The 18,822-nt window shown below is 32.8% G+C and overlaps 1 protein-coding gene across 4 annotated transcripts in view; it reads right to left on the bottom strand.

Annotated features, from left to right (window-relative positions):
- Window positions 1–337: 337 nt before the first annotated feature.
- LOC121119089 (uncharacterized) overlaps window positions 338–18,822 on the bottom strand; it is an 86,689-nt gene continuing 68,204 nt past the window's right edge. For 3 of the 4 annotated variants that reach the window (XM_040713707.2, XM_071888136.1, XM_071888134.1), the window contains 3 exons: window positions 14,031–14,375; window positions 6,402–13,949; window positions 338–6,308 (listed from right to left, as the gene is read on the bottom strand). In XM_040713707.2, coding sequence (XP_040569641.1) covers window positions 3,341–6,308; window positions 6,402–13,949; window positions 14,031–14,375 — 10,861 coding nt within the window. In that variant the 3' untranslated portion in view covers window positions 338–3,340. The remainder of the gene's footprint in view (window positions 6,309–6,401; window positions 13,950–14,030; window positions 14,376–18,822) is intronic. The other variant, XM_071888135.1, reaches the window with a different exon arrangement.

The following is an 18,822-nucleotide window of genomic DNA, read 5'->3' as shown; positions in this document are numbered from 1 at the left end:
CAGTATTGTGCCCTTTATACTATTTGTCTGGAGAAATATTAAGTGGGGTTTCAATTAAGGTTCCTACAACACCAGAAAACTAACAGATTTATGATAAAGAGTCTTTACCAAATCGGACAGTCAAGAAGGCAGTAGGGATTTCACAGGGACGTTGTTAACTTCTTGTAAGATCTAATGGCGGTTTTATTAATTATACATCATATTTATGTTAAAATCTTGATTTTTGTGAAAATTTTAATAAAATCCGTTTAGAACAGTATTTTACTTTTTTTACCTAGGCTGGCGAACACTTAGATGAACCCCTCTTTATGCTAATAAAGTACAAATACATTCGTAGCGCTAGATTGAGAGTCTTTATTTTTTTCAAAAAGAATTTGTTAAATAGTTGAAAATCGGAATGAATAATTTTATTATATGTAGATGAATAAAATTGACATAAATTCTTGATACTTTAGATGTAAATTTATAAGGTTTTTATTTATATTTCAATGTCTACAATGGGAAAAAGTATTAACATGATTGATGATGATGTTGTAAATGGGCCGAGTTAAAAGATTAGGTTGGTAAATTGGTTTATAAATGGAAGTAGAGTATGCATTTTCAAACATACATAAGTTCATATATTTAAAAAAATGAAAACAATATATAATATTTATTTAAGACAAAATTTTAATGAAATATAGGCAAAGTTAAATAGATATACTCTGAAGGAAAATTAATAATTATATATCATGATAGGGATAACAGTATTAAATAACAAATTATATTGTACTGAAGGAAGTATCATCATTATTTAAAAGGAAATTAAAACTGTAAAGTTATGATCTCATGTCATAGTAAATATGCTTTCTTTTAAATAATAATAAAAACAAACAAGAGTTACCTAGCCATTAAAGCTATGGAGAGAGAAAAATGCCAAACTAAAACTTAAATATTTAGTTTATCCATGTACATTAGGCTCTGCCGTTTTTGGATTAATATTTTTTCTCCTTCAAAAAGGCCTTTTCTACTGGTAACAATAAAAAAACTGACTTTGACATTGTTTGATACCCCTCATTCAATTTTGGCGTGGCACAAGCCATTTTACTTTAAATGGAATTTTGGGATCAAAATGGCCTCTAAATATGGTTTTATAGGCACAAATTAATTGTTAAATATCTTTTTTTATTTAGAAAAGATAATGCATATTGTTTTTTATCATTTCACCCATAAGGGCCGAGTCCCGAAAATAATTTACACATTTCAACACTTTCTTCCATTGAAATGATTTTTTTTTTAAATAAAATAATAATTTATGTATCTAAAATGTTGTACAAATATTAGTTGACTATACCAAGGACACATGGAGACACTCACTTCTTTTCAGAAAATACATAAGCTGACATAAACAATCATGTTTAGTATATCTACGTGGCGTTGGATTGGATAATAAATATCTACCTATAATCTTTTATCCAATCAAACGCCACGTAGATATACTAAAGATAATTCCTTATGTCAACCTATGTATTTTTGGTAAAGTAGTATCCATGTATATAATGAATGCTCCATGACTACACTAATATGAAATGTATTACAATAAGAAAATTAGTACTTCTAAACAAAAAGCACTACTTATCCTAATGAGTTGAGACGCACTATTTTAAATAAATTTCATTAAATCCTATGAGTAAAACTTAAAGTGCTTCATATTTAAAGAAGAATAAAAAAAATTATTTAAATTCTCGTGAGCGTCATTAGCAAAAAAAAAGTACTAATAGAGAAAGTTAATGTTTAAACATGCTTGAATACTTGGGTGTTTAATGAAACCATTGGCCCACGTGAGTTAACACGTCGTTACCTTTAATGGTAGTTAACCAAATAAGTCAATCATACCAACTGATATTTATCTCTGTAGTCATCACAGACTATCATTGTCATATAATTTATCCAAAAAATTTAAAAGGAATTACATAAATACATTTCATAATATTAATGTCCTATATAGCATTTAATTCGATACTGTATTATTCTATTAAATAGCAATATTATAAAAAAAGTGTATCTATACATTTGTATTTGTATGTGATAGCCAAAACTTATTCACACAAATATTAAAATGGCCATTACATAAACTTAAATACAACAAGGGATCAACAAGAAATTGTATTCCTGTCCTTATTGAATTTAAGGATAAAACAGCTTATTACTTCGTTTAATTTTCAAAAAGAATCAATGCATAATGGAGAATTTATTAAGAACAATTTTGTACTACTAAAATAATATATATTAAAAGAGGATAATTTCAACCCAAAATTCCCATTTAAAAAATAGCTTTATTTTATTTTACCCTTGTTGAAGAAGTGACAGTTGTTGGGGAGAAAAGGAAAAACATTACCACAGTCAGTTTTTTATTGTCCCTAACAGGGAAAGGTTTTTGTGCAAAGTGAAAAAAAATATAAGAACCACAATGATTCAATGTAATGTACATATTAAAAAATGAATTGAGAAAAAAAAATCTCAGCTTTACTTATTATACTGTGTTTATAAAAACACAAAGAAGAAAGGCAGAGAAATTTTTAAAATATTTATGCACCCTTTTCAATTAAGGTTGAAAAATGATTGGCTGTAAAGTTGAAATAAATACTTATTTTTAACAGGTTTTTTTTTAAATATTGGTTATCAGAAATTGCATTGAATAATTATTCTTTTACTATTGGTAATTAAAACTTGTAGGAAAACAAAGAAGTAGAAGAATGAAACGATCATGCACTTGATAAGTTAAAAAGCCAAAAAGAACACTGTTCTCTTAATTATTAAAAGTACCTTAAATAATTCAATAAACATTTCTTAATTTGTTTTAATGTGTATGAGGCTATCCATTGAAAACAGTGGTTTTATTTGTAAACACACTTGAACAAGAAAGTAAAAAGATTGAATCACTCAACTTTTTTTTTTTAATGCTAACTTTTTTAAAGCCAAAACTAGGAGGAAACAAGGGGATATTGTTTATTTAAACAATGTGCTCCATTGTTTCATTATTGAACAACCCCTTATTTAGCCTTTGCTTTTTAAGATTAAATGCAACTTTGAAGATATTGAATAATTGTGAAGAAGAGTATAAAATTACCAATTGAGAATAGAGATAATAATTAGAAAATGTGTAAATGCAACAACAATAAAATTTGGCTAAGATTATGCATAACCTTGTATAAATAAGATAATACTAAATTCGTTGAAATGCAATATCTGGCACAATTGTAACTTTGGACAAAATTGGCTTTTCATGGATGACGTCAAATTCTAGGTATTTTTTGGTGGTAGATGAATAACGATAACAATACCAAAATGATAACATCTATTACTTCTTTTTAGATGATTGCGGAGGTCCTTGAGTCTTTCGTTTTGGAGGGGGTGGAGGGGGTTCCCTTTTGGGAGGCCGAGGCAAACTTCTTGTAGAGGAAGGTCTGACTGTGGCTAAGCCTTGATCTCTTGAAGAGAAAGAGGTAGTTTTTTTTATGGGTTTGACGGTTGAATAACTACTATTACTGCTACAAGATAATGAATGTGTATCACCATGGCAGTCACAATCACACTCTTCTCTAGGTATTATCCGAGGCATCTCTATGTCTTCCCTTGATGCATAATGACGAACTGTTCGTAATTTGTCTGGAATGTCCTCACAGTTCACCCAATTAGTCCTTCGAGGAAGAGTTGAAGAAATATAAGTATCTACTGATCGTTGACGGGTTCTAGCAAATCGACCAGCTCTATTGGGATCACCAGGGAGTTTTACTTTAATCATAGTAGACTCATCAACGCCTCGTGAATCTGGAACAACTGGGGGAGTTGGAACAGCAATTGAAATTGATCTCATGTTACTGCCAAATCTAGGACTGCTTGAACTACGCGGTCTTGAGATACTTGCTAACATACATTCTTGTGGTCGCTTAGCTGCTGGAGTAATTGTAATGACACCCGACTTTTCCTGAGGAAGAGTTGTCTCTAAATATGGAAGATCTTCAGAACCAGATTCTTGGCGAAATAAGCCGACTTCTTCTTCATCATCTTCTTTTCTTCCTGTTGAAGTTTGAGCAAGTGTCCTTGATGATTCTTCGGAGTCTGACTCGGACTCTTGTTTCATTGCAGATGCTTGTTTATCCATCAGTGATGCTACTTTATCTAATGTCGGTTGAGGGGCTTGACTTAGCCAATTTTTCTCGACTGCAGTCAAAACGTTGTGAATCAAATCCTCTTTAAGATTATTTGCATCCTGATCTTCTGTTTTGTTAGGAAATGGAGCTTTCTTTTCATGTGCTGATATATTATTTGATTCTTGGATATTTGTAGGTTTAGCCTCCTCCCTTGGTTTTTGGTTTTTTACACTTTCAGAAAACTTAAATTCAACATTTGAAGTTGGATGAGAAAAGGCTTGTTCCGGAGTAGCTTCTTTTTTATTTTTGTCAGATCGTTTGAAAAATGAAAAGAAATTTTGTTTTTTGCTACTGTTATTAGAACTAGAAGTCTGTTTTGATGAAACTTCCTCATTTATTTTGGCAGGAATGACGTTCATTTCTTTAAGAACATTAGAAATAGATTTTTTCTTTCCCTCTACATCCGGAGAATCTGGTGTTGTAGGAGATCCTTTTTTAAAAAAGTTTGTTATGGATGCTTGTCTCATAATTCCTTGGAATGTCATGGGTTGTTGTGGTAGAGTGTTAGCTTCAGCAGAAGCCTCAGACTCATAATCTTTTGGTTTTACTTGTTGCTGAGGTAGATTTGAGGTGTTCGAAGTGGGCACTGTTGGGATGGATACTTCCTTTAATTTTGAAGACCTAGCAGGAAGTGGGCTTTTGCCCACATTTCTAAGGGTTCCAACCACACCAAAATCTCTCTTAACTTGTTCCATTTTAAATCTTTGATTACTTGTTCCAAATGATAGTTTTCGTCCGTTACTTGGTGGTGAAGGAGGGGGATAGTTTTTACCAGAGGATGTTACTGGGGGCATATGGTCAAAGTCTATTGATGAGGCTGGAGTAACTGGTTCTTTATATTCTCCTTTTATAATTATATCTTTTGCTGGTATTCCACCTTTTTTCAGAGCAGAGCGGATTTGTTTCTCGTCTATGGCGTCATTTTTTTCGATAGACCTATCTGTAATTACAATAGATGGCTTCTTTGCATCTTTACATTGAACAACCCTTTCCTTTTCTTTGATTGATTCTTCTAACACTTTTCTTGCTTTAAAACCTTTATATACGGATTGAATAGCAATAGCAGCATCAACCATTTCCGCTTTTTCTTTTTGAAGATTCTCTCTGGCCTTATGACCCTTATAAGCGCATTGGATTTTTATGGCAGCATTTTCCATTTCCTTCTTATCCTTATGAATAGCTTTTCTCGTTTTAAACCCTTTAAAAACAGCCTGAATTTTTATAGCAGATTTTTCAACATCTGAGTCTTCTAAATCTGGAAGCTCTTCCTCTGTATCTGAAGAGGATTTGTGACTCATTTCTTTTTTTGCGTAATATGAAGAGGATTCAGATGAGGAATAAATCCCTTTTTTAATTGCTTCTTCAGAGGAAGAGGAGGACAAAGAGGATGGTTTCTTATGAATTAACGCACTTTTTGATTCAGTGACGGATGATTCAGATTCAGATTCGTGATGTTGAACTCCTTCTTCGGAACTAGATGAGGTTCCTGAATGTCTTTTCTTACGAATGGCATGTCTTTGCCGGTGACGCGTATTCCTCCTGGTGCTTCCATATAACTCTTTTCTTTCTTTAATATGTCTAAAAAATCTTTGAAGTGTTATTGCAGCAGCAACTACATCACCAGGATGTCTGAATAATTCTTGTGATGGATTTTCCTCGATTGGAGCTACAATATTGAATAATTCTTTATTCTGTAGAGCAATTATTTGGGCTCTTGATTTTTTCACGGTTTCTCGTTCATCAACAATTGGAAGAGAATATCCAGGTGCTGCACTTCGGCGACGTTGGGGGAGCTTGGATTCAGATAAATTAAACCTTTCGTCAAAACTTGAAGTTTCCTTTAGTGTCATTCGCCTTGACGAAACATCTATCTTATCTCTTTGTTCGACTTCCACTTCTTTGGTCTTAGAAACTATTCTTATTTCCTTCAAAATTTGTTCTCGTTCAAGACGGGCTTTTTTTCTTGCCTTGAATCTCCTGAATGCACCCTGAATAAGGATGGCTGAACGGGTAATATCCTCAGTTGATTCTTTTGTTCTAAAACAACGATATACTCTTTGAATTTGAAGAGCAGCTTTTTGATCTTTCTCTAGTTCTTTTCGACGTTTATAGCTCCTGTAATATATTAAATAGAAAATAATCATATATTTTAGATATTTTATCAAGTATTAAGATAACATACAATCTTATAAACATAGAAAATAATACCTGTAACTCGATTGTATTTTGATGACGGCGAACATCAAAGTTTCCATTTCTTTTTTATCTTTCCTTGTTTTAAACCCTTTGTATACCTTTTGAATTTGAATGGCTGCATTTTCTTCTTTTTGTTTTTCTATCAATGCAAGTTTTCTTTTCTTAAATCGTTTAAAGCAAGATTGAATCATTAAAGCAGCTGAAGTCGTCTTTTTAATTTCTTTCAACCGTTTTCGTGACTTATATCCCCTGATACATGATTGAATCAAAATAACTGCTCGTATTCTCCTCTGATTATCTTCTTTCAAGGCTTTACGGACTTTATAAGCTCTAATACATGATTGTATCAAAATAGCTGCTCTCATTCTTTTTTTATTTTCATTTATCAATGCTTTACGGACCTTATAACCCTTGTAGTGTGATTGAATCTTAATTGCCGATCGAACAAGCAGTAAGTCGTTCCTAATTTTTTTCCTGGCTTTATACCCACGAAACACTGTTTGGATTCTTATAGCAGAGCCTACAAGTGCTGCAGTCTTTTTATCATCAATCTTTTTACGCATTCTAAATCCTCTGAAAACTGATTGTATTTTTAGGGCTGCCATTGCAAGTTTTTTATCATCTAAGTTTGGGAGCTCATTATTTGTAATATACTTTCTAGTTTGAAATCCACGAAAAACTGATTGAATCCTTATTGCAGATTCTGCCAAATCCTTATCACTAAGATCAGGTAATGATTCGTCAGCCGGATTAAGGTCTTTTCTTGCATGAAAACCGTGAAAAACAGATTGAATCATGATAGCTGCTTCAGAAAGATTTTTATCATTTAAATCAGGCAAAGAATGATCATTAATATTATTCACTCTTTTTCTTGATTTGAACCCTCTAAACACTGATTGTATCTTAACTGCAGCATCAGCTAGCCCTTTGTCATTTAAGTTCGGTAGGGGCTCTTCATCTTCTTTTGCCGCAGATTTTCTAGTTTGAAACCCGCGGAAAACAGACTGAATTTTAACTGCTGCTTCTGCCAGTTCTTTGTCATTTAAATCTGGTAACGATTCAACATCCTCCTTTGTGATGTCTTTTCTTGTTTGGAAACCTCTGAAAACAGACTGAATTTTAACTGCAGCTTCTGCAAGTTCTTTGTCATTTAAATCTGGCAAAGGTTCTTCGTCTTCTTTCTTGGAAGATTTTCTTGTTTGAAACCCGCGGAAAACAGACTGAATTTTAACTGCTGCTTCTGCCAGTTCTTTGTCCTTTAAATCTGGTAACGATTCAACGTCATCCTTTGTGATGTTTTTTCTTGTTGGGGAATCCCTGAAAACAGAATGAATTTTAACTGCAGTTTCTGCCACTTCTTTGTCATTTAAATTTGGTAATGCATCATCATCATCCTGTTTGGTGACTTTTCTTGTTTGGAAACCGCGGAAAACAGATTGAATTTTAACTGCAGCATCAGCCAGTCCTTTATCATTAAGATCTGGTAAGGCTTCATCATCTTCTTTGGTAGCTGATTTTCTTGTTTGAAATCCTCTAAAAACTGCTTGAATTTTAATTGCTGCATCAGCTAGACCTTTATCATTTAAGTTTGGCAGGGGTTCTACATCTTCTTTCCTGTTAAATTTTCTTGTTTGAAACCCCCGGAAAACAGACTGAATTTTAAGTGCTGCTTCTGCCAGGTCTTTGTCATTTAAATTTGGTAATGAATCATCATCATCCTGTTTGATGCCTTTTCTTGTTTGGAAACCGCGAAAAACAGATTGAATTTTAACTGCAGCATCAGCCAGTCCTTGATCATTAAGATCTGGTAAGGCTTCATCATCTTCTTTGGCAGCTGATATTCTTGTTTGAAATCCTCTAAAAACTGATTGAATTTTAATTGCTGCATCAGCTAATCCCTTATCATTCAAGTTGGGTAGTGAATAGTCTTCATCATCATGATCATCTTGATTTTTTACATGCTTACGCGTTTTGAATCCTCTAAATACTGATTGAATCTTTACTGCAGCCTCGGCTAATTCTTTGTCATTAAGATCTGGCAAAGATTCTTCATCGTTTTTTATTTCTTTTCTTGTTTGGAAACCTCTAAATACCGATTGAATCTTTACTGCAGCCTCGGCTAATTCTTTGTCATTAAGATCGGGCAAAGATTCTTCATCGTTTTTAATTTCCTTTCTTGTTTGGAAACCTCTAAATACCGATTGAATCTTTACTGCAGCCTCTGCTAGTTCTTCATCATTAAGATCTGGCAAGGATTCTTCATCTTCTTTTATTTCTTTTCTAGTTTGAAAACCTCTAAATACCGATTGAATTTTTACTGCAGCCTCTGCTAATTCCTTATCATTAAGATCTGGCAAAGATTCTTCATCGTTTTTTATTTCTTTTCTTGTTTGAAAACCTCTAAATACCGATTGAATCTTTACTGCAGCCTCTGCTAATTCTTTATCATTAAGATCTGGTAAAGAATCTTCATCGTTTTTAATTTCCTTTCTTGTTTGGAAACCTCTAAATACCGATTGAATCTTTACTGCAGCCTCTTTTAATTCTTTATCATTAAGATCTGGTAAAGAATCTTCATCGTTTTTAATTTCCTTTCTTGTTTGGAAACCTCTAAATACCGATTGAATCTTTACTGCAGCCTCGGCTAATTCTTTGTCATTAAGATCGGGCAAAGATTCTTCATCGTTTTTAATTTCCTTTCTTGTTTGGAAACCTCTAAATACCGATTGAATCTTTACTGCAGCCTCTGCTAATTCTTTATCATTAAGATCTGGTAAAGAATCTTCATCATTTTTAATTTCCTTTCTTGTTTGGAAACCTCTAAATACCGATTGAATTTTTACTGCAGCCTCGGCTAATTCTTTATCATTAAGATCTGGTAAAGATTCTTCATCGTTTTTAATTTCCTTTCTTGTTTGGAAACCTCTAAATACCGATTGAATCTTTACTGCAGCCTCGGCTAATTCTTTGTCATTAAGATCTGGCAAAGATTCTTCATCGTTTTTTATTTCTTTTCTTGTTTGGAATCCTCTAAATACCGATTGAATTTTTACTGCAGCCTCTGCTAATTCTTTATCATTAAGATCTGGCAAGGATTCTTCATCTTCTTTTATTTCTTTTCTTGTTTGAAAACCTCTAAATACCGATTGAATTTTTACTGCAGCCTCTGCTAATTCCTTATCATTAAGATCTGGCAAAGATTCTTCATCGTTTTTTATTTCTTTTCTTGTTTGGAAACCTCTAAATACTGATTGAATCTTTACTGCAGCCTCGGCTAATTCTTTGTCATTAAGATCTGGCAAAGATTCTTCATCGTTTTTTATTTCTTTTCTTGTTTGGAAGCCTCTAAATACCGATTGAATCTTTACTGCAGCCTCGGCTAATTCTTTGTCATTGAGATCTGGCAATGATTCTTCGTCGTTTTTTATTTCTTTTCTTGTTTGGAAGCCTCTAAATACAGATTGAATCTTTACTGCAGCCTCGGCTAATTCTTTGTCATTAAGATCTGGCAAAGATTCTTCATCGTTTTTTATTTCTTTTCTTGTTTGGAAACCTCTAAATACCGATTGAATCTTTACTGCAGCCTCGGCTAATTCTTTGTCATTAAGATCGGGCAAAGATTCTTCATCGTTTTTAATTTCCTTTCTTGTTTGGAAACCTCTAAATACCGATTGAATCTTTACTGCAGCCTCTGCTAATTCTTTATCATTAAGATCTGGTAAAGAATCTTCATCGTTTTTAATTTCCTTTCTTGTTTGGAAACCTCTAAATACCGATTGAATCTTTACTGCAGCCTCGGCTAATTCTTTGTCATTAAGATCGGGCAAAGATTCTTCATCGTTTTTAATTTCCTTTCTTGTTTGGAAACCTCTAAATACCGATTGAATCTTTACTGCAGCCTCTGCTAATTCTTTATCATTAAGATCTGGTAAAGAATCTTCATCGTTTTTAATTTCCTTTCTTGTTTGGAAACCTCTAAATACCGATTGAATTTTTACTGCAGCCTCGGCTAATTCTTTATCATTAAGATCTGGTAAAGATTCTTCATCGTTTTTAATTTCTTTTCTTGTTTGGAAACCTCTAAATACCGATTGAATCTTTACTGCAGCCTCGGCTAATTCTTTGTCATTAAGATCGGGCAAAGATTCTTCATCATTTCTTATTTCTTTTCTTGTTTGGAAACCTCTAAATACCGATTGAATCTTTACTGCCGCCTCGGCTAATTCTTTGTCATTAAGATCTGGCAAAGATTCTTCATCGTTTTTAATTTCCTTTCGAGTTTGGAAACCTCTAAATACCGATTGAATCTTTACTGCCGCCTCGGCTAATTCTTTGTCATTAAGATCTGGCAAAGATTCTTCATCGTTTTTAATTTCCTTTCTTGTTTGGAAACCTCTAAATACCGATTGAATCTTTACTGCAGCCTCTGCTAGTTCTTCATTATTAAGATCTGGCAAGGATTCTTCATCTTCTTTTATTTCTTTTCTAGTTTGAAAACCTCTAAATACCGATTGAATTTTTACTGCAGCCTCTGCTAATTCCTTATCATTAAGATCTGGCAAAGATTCTTCATCGTTTTTTATTTCTTTTCTTGTTTGAAAACCTCTAAATACCGATTGAATTTTTACTGCAGCCTCTGCTAATTCTTTGTCATTGAGATCTGGCAAAGATTCTTCGTCGTTTTTTATTTCCTTTCTTGTTTGGAAACCTCTAAATACCGATTGAATTTTTACTGCAGCCTCTGCTAATTCAATATCATTAAGATCTGGCAAAGATTCTTCATCGTTTTTTATTTCTTTTCTTGTTTGGAAACCTCTAAATACCGATTGAATTTTTACTGCAGCCTCTGCTAATTCTTTATCATTAAGATCTGGCAATAATTCGTGATTATTTTTGATATCTTTTCTTGTTTGGAAACCTCTAAATACCGATTGAATCTTTATTGTAGCTTGAACGAGCTCTTTGTCTTTCAAATTAGGCAAATTATCGTCTTGGTCGTGTTTAACATTCTTACGGGTCTTGAATCCTTTGAAAACAGATTGTATTTTGACAGCTGCTTCAGCCAATTCTTTATCATTTAGATCTGGTAAAGAATCTTTATCCTCTTTCTTACTTTTTGGACATGTTTTAAATCCTCTATAAATTGACTGAATTTTGACGGCAGTATTAGCCAGATCTTTTTCTTTTAAATTGGGTAGTGTTTCCTTTTCTTTGCGTGAGTTTTTCCCCACCAATGAACTTGCCTTTCTTCGTTTGGGTTCAATGACACATGTTTTTACTCCATCTGTACTAGGAGTTATTGTTCTATCAATGTTTATAATTTTTTTAACTTCTTTGCCTTTTTTCAACTCATTTTTATCAGGAACATTTATTTCTTTTGGTAAAGGTTTATTTTTGTTTTTAGTGGAATTTAATTCATGAACAAATTTTTTAGCCTTGATATTTTGCAATTTTTTTTTATTATGTTCTTTCAACTTATTTCTAACTTTAAAGCCTCGGTAAATTGTCTGAATTGTAACTGCAGCTCTTGATAGTTGATATTGTTCTTCGTCCTTTTTGATTTGAGTATTTTCTTTTTTTAGTTCTTTTCTTGCCTTGAATCCTCTATAAACAGACTGCATCCTTAAGGCAGCTTCTGCTACATCCCCAGCATCCATGGATTCCTGGGGTAGAGGAGTTGGTTTATTATTCAGTTTTTTTGACTTTACCCCTTTATAAACAGATTGAATCTTCAAGGCAGCTCTTATAACTTCAACTGGATCTAAATCATGTGAGTCATCTTTCTTATCTTTAATTCCTCTGAATACAGATTGGATTTGCATAGCTGCCTCAGCTAACTCCTCTGCGTCCATATCTGCAAATGATTCATCTTCTTTAGTCAGCTTCTTGTGTTTCTTCTTTTCTGTTTTTTTCTCCTTTGAGGGCTGTGTTTCAATTTTCTTCTCTGTTAACCTTCGAACATTGGTACTCTTCTTCATTTGATTCGATTTTTTCTCAACTTTTTCTATTTTCTTAAGTAAACATTCTTCTTTCTTTTCCTCTGGCTTAGTGGTCTTCAATTTAGTCGAATCTTTCATTGCCAATGATTTTTTGAATAACTTAGGTTGTTCTTGTTTTGGGAACAGTTTTGAATCATGACTTGCATTTACAACTTTTACAGGTTTAGCCTTTTCCTCGGTATTGGCTTGTTCTTTTTTTTGATTTGACGAGGATGTCACCTTTTTGGACAGTTCAGCAGAAAATTTCACATTTTCCCTGATTTGTTTCCTAACTTTTTCGTTACTTGCTAAGAACGCACTATTTTTTTCAATTTCTACTATTTGACTCCGTGCCTTAGCACTTTTTTTGGGAGGCAAAATCAATTTTGGCATGGAGTCTTCTTTCCTTTTTTCACACAACTTTACCTTCATATCACCTTCTTTAACTTCTACTGACTTTGCAGGGATTTTCTCCTCTAACTTTTTAATACCTTTAGTAGCCACATCTTTCTTTTTGGCCTCCTTACTTTTCTGAGTATTTTTTTCCAACTCTTCCATTTTTTTCCTTTCCTCAACTATTTGTCTTACTTTTTTGCGTTCTCTATAAGAACGATATAAGGCTTGAATTCTAATAGCGGATTTAATTGTCATATTCAGTTCCTGTTGCTGTCTTTTTCCTTTTGCAAATCTTCGATATGATTTTTGTATTTTTATTATGGCCAAGGAAACTTCCCGCGCATTTTTTATTTTTCTGTGCCGCCTAAATGTTTTTTGAATTTTGATAGCAGCGTTCATCGCTATCACAGCCTGCCGCGTCTTGTGTCCACGGAATACTTTTTGAATTTTCAGAGCAGCAGCTGTCTCATCGATTGTTATCCGTGGCTCATCGTAGATATCTTCAATCGCATTTTGATATGAGTCCTGTCTTCTCTTAAATGGATATCGCCTTCTAAGCACCTCTTCTTCATCTTCGTGATCTTCAGGACCGATAATAGCTTTTTGATAGGAATCCTGTCTATTCCCTTTGAGCCTAGGAGGTTGACGACGGGGTGAAGGAGGGGATATCTTGTCATAGCAGGTATTTATGGCTTGAAGGTAGGAGTCTTGTCTCCTTGGACGACTATTGATATTATTGTTATTGATATTCGTAGAATTATTATTATTATTGTTATTGTTATTGAAGATATTGTTACTAAAGGCATTTTCTGAATTTTCATTCACAATATCATTGTTATTTGCTCCGTTGAGCTCATAATTGGATCTCACAGCTTCTTGATAAGATGCTTGCCGAATTTTCCATGAGCTTTTTAATGTACCCTTGTTGTTGTTGTCTGATTTTGATTCTTCATCAGGTGATAAACAGCCCATCGCTCGAAGATATGAGTCTTGCCGCTTCTTCGCAGAGAAGGGCTCTCTAATGTCATCTGACTCGGATACTTGCTTATAAAACGCACGGATTTCAGCTATTTCCTTTCGGGTTTTATATCCTTTATAGTTTGATTGAATGCGAATGGCGGCTGCATTGGCGGTCTCAATTTCTTTTTTGTGTAAGTCTTCAATTTGATCTGTGAATTTATTATATCTGAAAACAAAGTAAACATTAGTATAAGAATTTCCAAACACAGTCTATATATAATTGTCCAATCAAACGAGATTAAATTACCTAAAGCGTGAACCAGCACTCTCCATAGAACTAGATTTACTACTTGAGAACGAAAATTTGGGTTTTTTATAGTAGGGTGAACGAGCTCCAATAATATCCGCTGCATCTTCACCTTCAGATGCAGCAATTGCCCGAACGTAAGAGTCCTGTTTCCTAAACGTGGAACCACACTCTTTTGCATGCGTTTGAGGCGACTCATTTTCGGTACCACCCTCAAAACTTAAGCCATGAATTGCTCGCATATACGATTCTTGTTTCCGAATGGACACCCGTGGAAGTGGAGTGATATCATCATCTTCATTATTCTGGATAGCTCTCATGTACGAGTCTTGTTTTCGCATTCTTCTAATGGAGGATAAAAAGATACATATAAATTAAACAATTAATTCAAATATATTAAAATCCAATAAATAATTTGTGTTAGTGCAGGGATATATTTTGATAACTGTGTTAACTTTTTGCTTGAGGATTATCAATACTTATAATGCTACAATACCTATGGGACATGGATATTTGGATCTAATAAATGGGTTTATATTCAATAAAGTATGACAAATGGTTGATAAATGGGCATTTATACTTCTGTTATGCCATTGTTGTGATTTCTCCGTTCTTCTACACCTCACTCAAGCAGGTTTGAAATATATTAAGAACAAATTTTGTAATATTAATATATATTTGATAAAATAGTTCCATATCTACATTTATGCAATGATGGGCAAAACGTAGGGGAAAATTATAGTTTTGATATTAGTAAAGGAAAAACGGTTGATGCTATTGTTCTTTTTGTACAAGATCGTCATATAATGTTAACATCTCTTTCAGTTAACATAATATTATTGGTAAACTTTCGAATACACACTGCCAAGAAATTTTTTGGAAAAAAGAAATGGAATTTCCTTATACTTCTAACAATCGATGACTTTATCATCAGGTAAGACAGTAATTAGGTCATTCAAATGAAGAAGAATTAAGATTCAATATGAGTATAAACATTTATTTGTAAAAAATCAAAATATTTTTGTTTCAATTTTTATCTAAATTAAAAAATCCTTCTTGCCGCTATAACTGCTCAACAGACTTATGGTATTCTTGTTGTTAGTTTTTCATGATAGGGAGGTGTGATATCTTTGCAGGCATTCTTCAAAATGTTCCACTTACTTGTGGGACACTTTTCCCAAACTTTTCTGTCTAGGTGTTCCCACAGGTTCTAGGAGAATTGGTCTTGAACCTTTTACGTATTCGTCTTGTACGGTTGTTGCCTTCTGACACTTTCGCCTTAAGACGGGTTTGCCTTGTACAATATTGCCTTGCGATGTTTTCACCGAGAGCCTTTTTTGCCTTGGATAATAATAAAAGGAATTTTTCTTCCTCGTTATAAAGATTTGTTAGTTGAATTTTTTAACGTTGTATTCACAATGATGGGTCACGTGTAGATATTCCCCTCACTTCTTTAAAATTTATTAAGTAAAGATTATCTTTTTTGTTATATGGGCCTAGACATAGGCTCAACAAAAAAAAAATCAGGTTCCTAACGACTGTTCCAGACTATAGGATTACAAAATATTCACGAATATTCGATATAATATTTTAGAATGAAGGAAATAATTCATTTTAGGACATCTCCTAGATATTCTTAGTCAACTTTTCAATTCATTCAGACATAATCTTAAAAGTCGTTGTTCTAGATATTCTCTAAGAGGAGGATTTCATCGACACAGGGTATATGTCTTTGGAGATTTAATGTGATCATATCTAACCAAATGAATTTCATACATATATCAAATGATTATTTAGACAGATCCTCTTGAAATACAATTTAAAAGATGGAAATTCTCATAAAATTGGCAACTGTTTTTTATACTATCTTTCCCCTATACATTGAGAGTTGAATATAAATAAACTGGAACCAATAAAATATTCTCAATCATGGTCCAAGTTATATACTTCATGAAATGGTTAATAAGGATAGATTAACCTAAAATGATTCGATACGTTTTCTTTTATTAGAGAAGAAAAGGTTAAATATGTCACAATTTATTGTATTATACAATGGAAAGGGATTTCTGATTGTATATTGTATACTTTTCCACAAACTCATTTTATGTAATTTTTAGGTAATAACAGTGTTGATCGTTTGAGTATCCAAAATAGTTCACTGAGCAACTATTTGTATCTCTTAAAAATGGAAATTGATGATTTTATTCTTCTGTATCTCTTGAGAAAAGAAACTTTGATGTGAGGTAATATTGTCCATCACAAATTTATAAAGTCTCGCCCATCAGATATATCTCCGGTTATAACAATCTACGCAGAAGACTCTCTTTATGTAATAGGAAAATTAACAAACTAGTTACACTGTTTGCTTATGTTCCTTAGAAATTTCATAGTCGCCTATGTTCTATGTACCATCTTAGGCATGGACTCTTTGAGTTTTTATGAGTTTGAAATAGACTGAAATAATAATCAAAGTTAGTTTTTTTATTAGTTAATGATATTTCAACCTCAAACTGTGAAGATCTCCTAATCTTAGAAAATCCTCAAAGCTCGACAACTCTACAGCTCAATGGGGCTCTTGTATCTATTTATCAACCACTAAAAAGGATGATTTAATTCGGAAGAGTCTTGAAACTATACTTTTCTTCCATTCGTTGGGATCCAAAATCCTCACAGTAATAGGAAGATGATTAATTGCCACATATAATCACAAAGCACGCATAAGAAAGAAAAAATACACTAGATTGCTGTATAATTTACTCCCGAGGCACAGGAAGGGAAGCTCAGGTAAAGGGTCTAAGCGAGTACAGCAAAATGTATGATTGTAATAAAGGATAAGTTAATGCAGTATGTTGGTATATTATATTCAAAAATACATGTAGACTTTCATGTAAGAGGTCGTCATCTCAACTCTATTTACTCTTGATGTAAGTCAATATATCTTCATGGCATTTTGATGAAGAAATGGACTGCATTTGAATGCCAATTATTTTTCGCAACAGACCGTAGTAGTAGCATTTCGTGATTACTTTCCGATACTTTGAAACCAACGTATTATAATTAAGGTGTGAAGAATTGTGAATACAACAGTAAAAATTCTACACAGAACCTATATAACCAAGAAGAAATATTATTCCCTCTATTATTATTCAAGACAAAAAAATATCAAGGCGAAAACCTCACAAGGCAAAACAGTACGAGGCAAAAACGTCTCAATGCAAAAGCATCACAAGGGAAAAACGTCTCAAGGTGAGAATCTCTCAAACCGAAAATCTACAAGGCGAATACGTAAAAGGCAAAAATGTTCCAGGCGAATCTTCCTAATACGGTTCACACAATAGTCATATTAGTTTCTAATCAAGAGGGCTGGCCATAGCTCTATATATAAGATGTGAGAGGCTTCTTTCATTTGCATGAACGTATCGGATCGTTGTCGTTGTTAAGCTAGGCCAAAACAGACAAATAATATACAATGGATCTATTTTTTTCATATTAATCTTTATCGTGTTAAAGTAAAATATATTGATCAAGTATCAAAAAATATTGATATGGATGAAAATAACGAAAAAGTATAGATTTCAAACTTTTTCTTGCCAGTCTATATTTTTTTTTTTAAATACAACTATGTTAATAAGCACAATTCGGCTAAATGTTTACAGATTCCTCATTTTTGAGTGTTACTACTTGATCTAAAAATAACCATATAGCAACAAGTGTGCGTAGCTATGACTTCAGATCGAGTCTTACTAAAATTAAAAAAAGGAATGCATATCTAGGGGTGTAAATTTTAAGTATTTTTAATGTGCCAGTTTTTATCATTCCTGGCAATCTATTTTTTTTAAAAGATGTTTGCAATTACAGGTATTATTTTTATATTGAGGAGAGAACATATAAGTATAAAGTGTATTACCAAGTTTGTGGCACACATGAAAAACGGAGAGTAAGACTGAGAATTTTTGGGAATTATCTTGTATATTTTTAAGCAACGTTTGTTTGCTCGCCAACCCCTAATAACTCCTAGCAATGTTTGATACTATTGGTACTAATAAAATATATTATATATATATTTAAATATGTAAAATTACAATATTTTTCCTACACTAATAGCAACTTAAATATAGAAAATTCTCCTTTTTATGTTAATAATTCATTTGATCTGCCACAAAAAAATCATATGCATGCAGTTGTTAAAAAAAATCTGATTAATCCCTTAGAGGCACAGAAAATTACAATTAAATGTCGTAAACATTCCCTGTTGCAAATTAAAAATAATAATATAATATATTATATTTGAAAGTCTCGTTAGTCAAATGAATGTCTTAAATACATTTGTAAACAGTATTGAGCATTTCAACTTATCAAATAAGTTCCAATATAACATAAATGTATTTCCCAAAATACATTTGGATAATATTTTTTTAGTCTGCACATTTATGAAGTAAAAAATAAATGTTGAATGCAGGGGTATTACTAGCTTTCATCCTTGGGGGGGGCTTAGTCCAAAAATTATCAACATCGTTCTATAATTAGTTATATAAATAGGTTTATTTGATTTATATAGTAGCGTAGGGTGCCCGTGTTGCAGGGATAAATAGAAGAGAATAGTAATTAAGAATGAAGGTTGAAGAAAAGAGAAAAATGTAAAAAGAGAAAGGAGGAGAACAGAAGATGGAAGAAACAGAAAGAATTCGGTCAAAAACATAATCTAATGACCTCGGGAGCACAAAAAAAAAGTATCATAGGAATCTGCTCGGTTATTTTATACGTCTACTTGCTTTATTTCGGACGGATCTGT

Source organism: Lepeophtheirus salmonis, chromosome 5 (genome assembly GCF_016086655.4).
Source record: "Lepeophtheirus salmonis chromosome 5, UVic_Lsal_1.4, whole genome shotgun sequence".
NCBI lineage: Eukaryota > Metazoa > Arthropoda > Copepoda > Siphonostomatoida > Caligidae > Lepeophtheirus > Lepeophtheirus salmonis.
The sequence above is the reverse complement of the archived record's forward strand: the minus strand, read 5'-3'. Positions and strand labels throughout refer to the sequence as shown.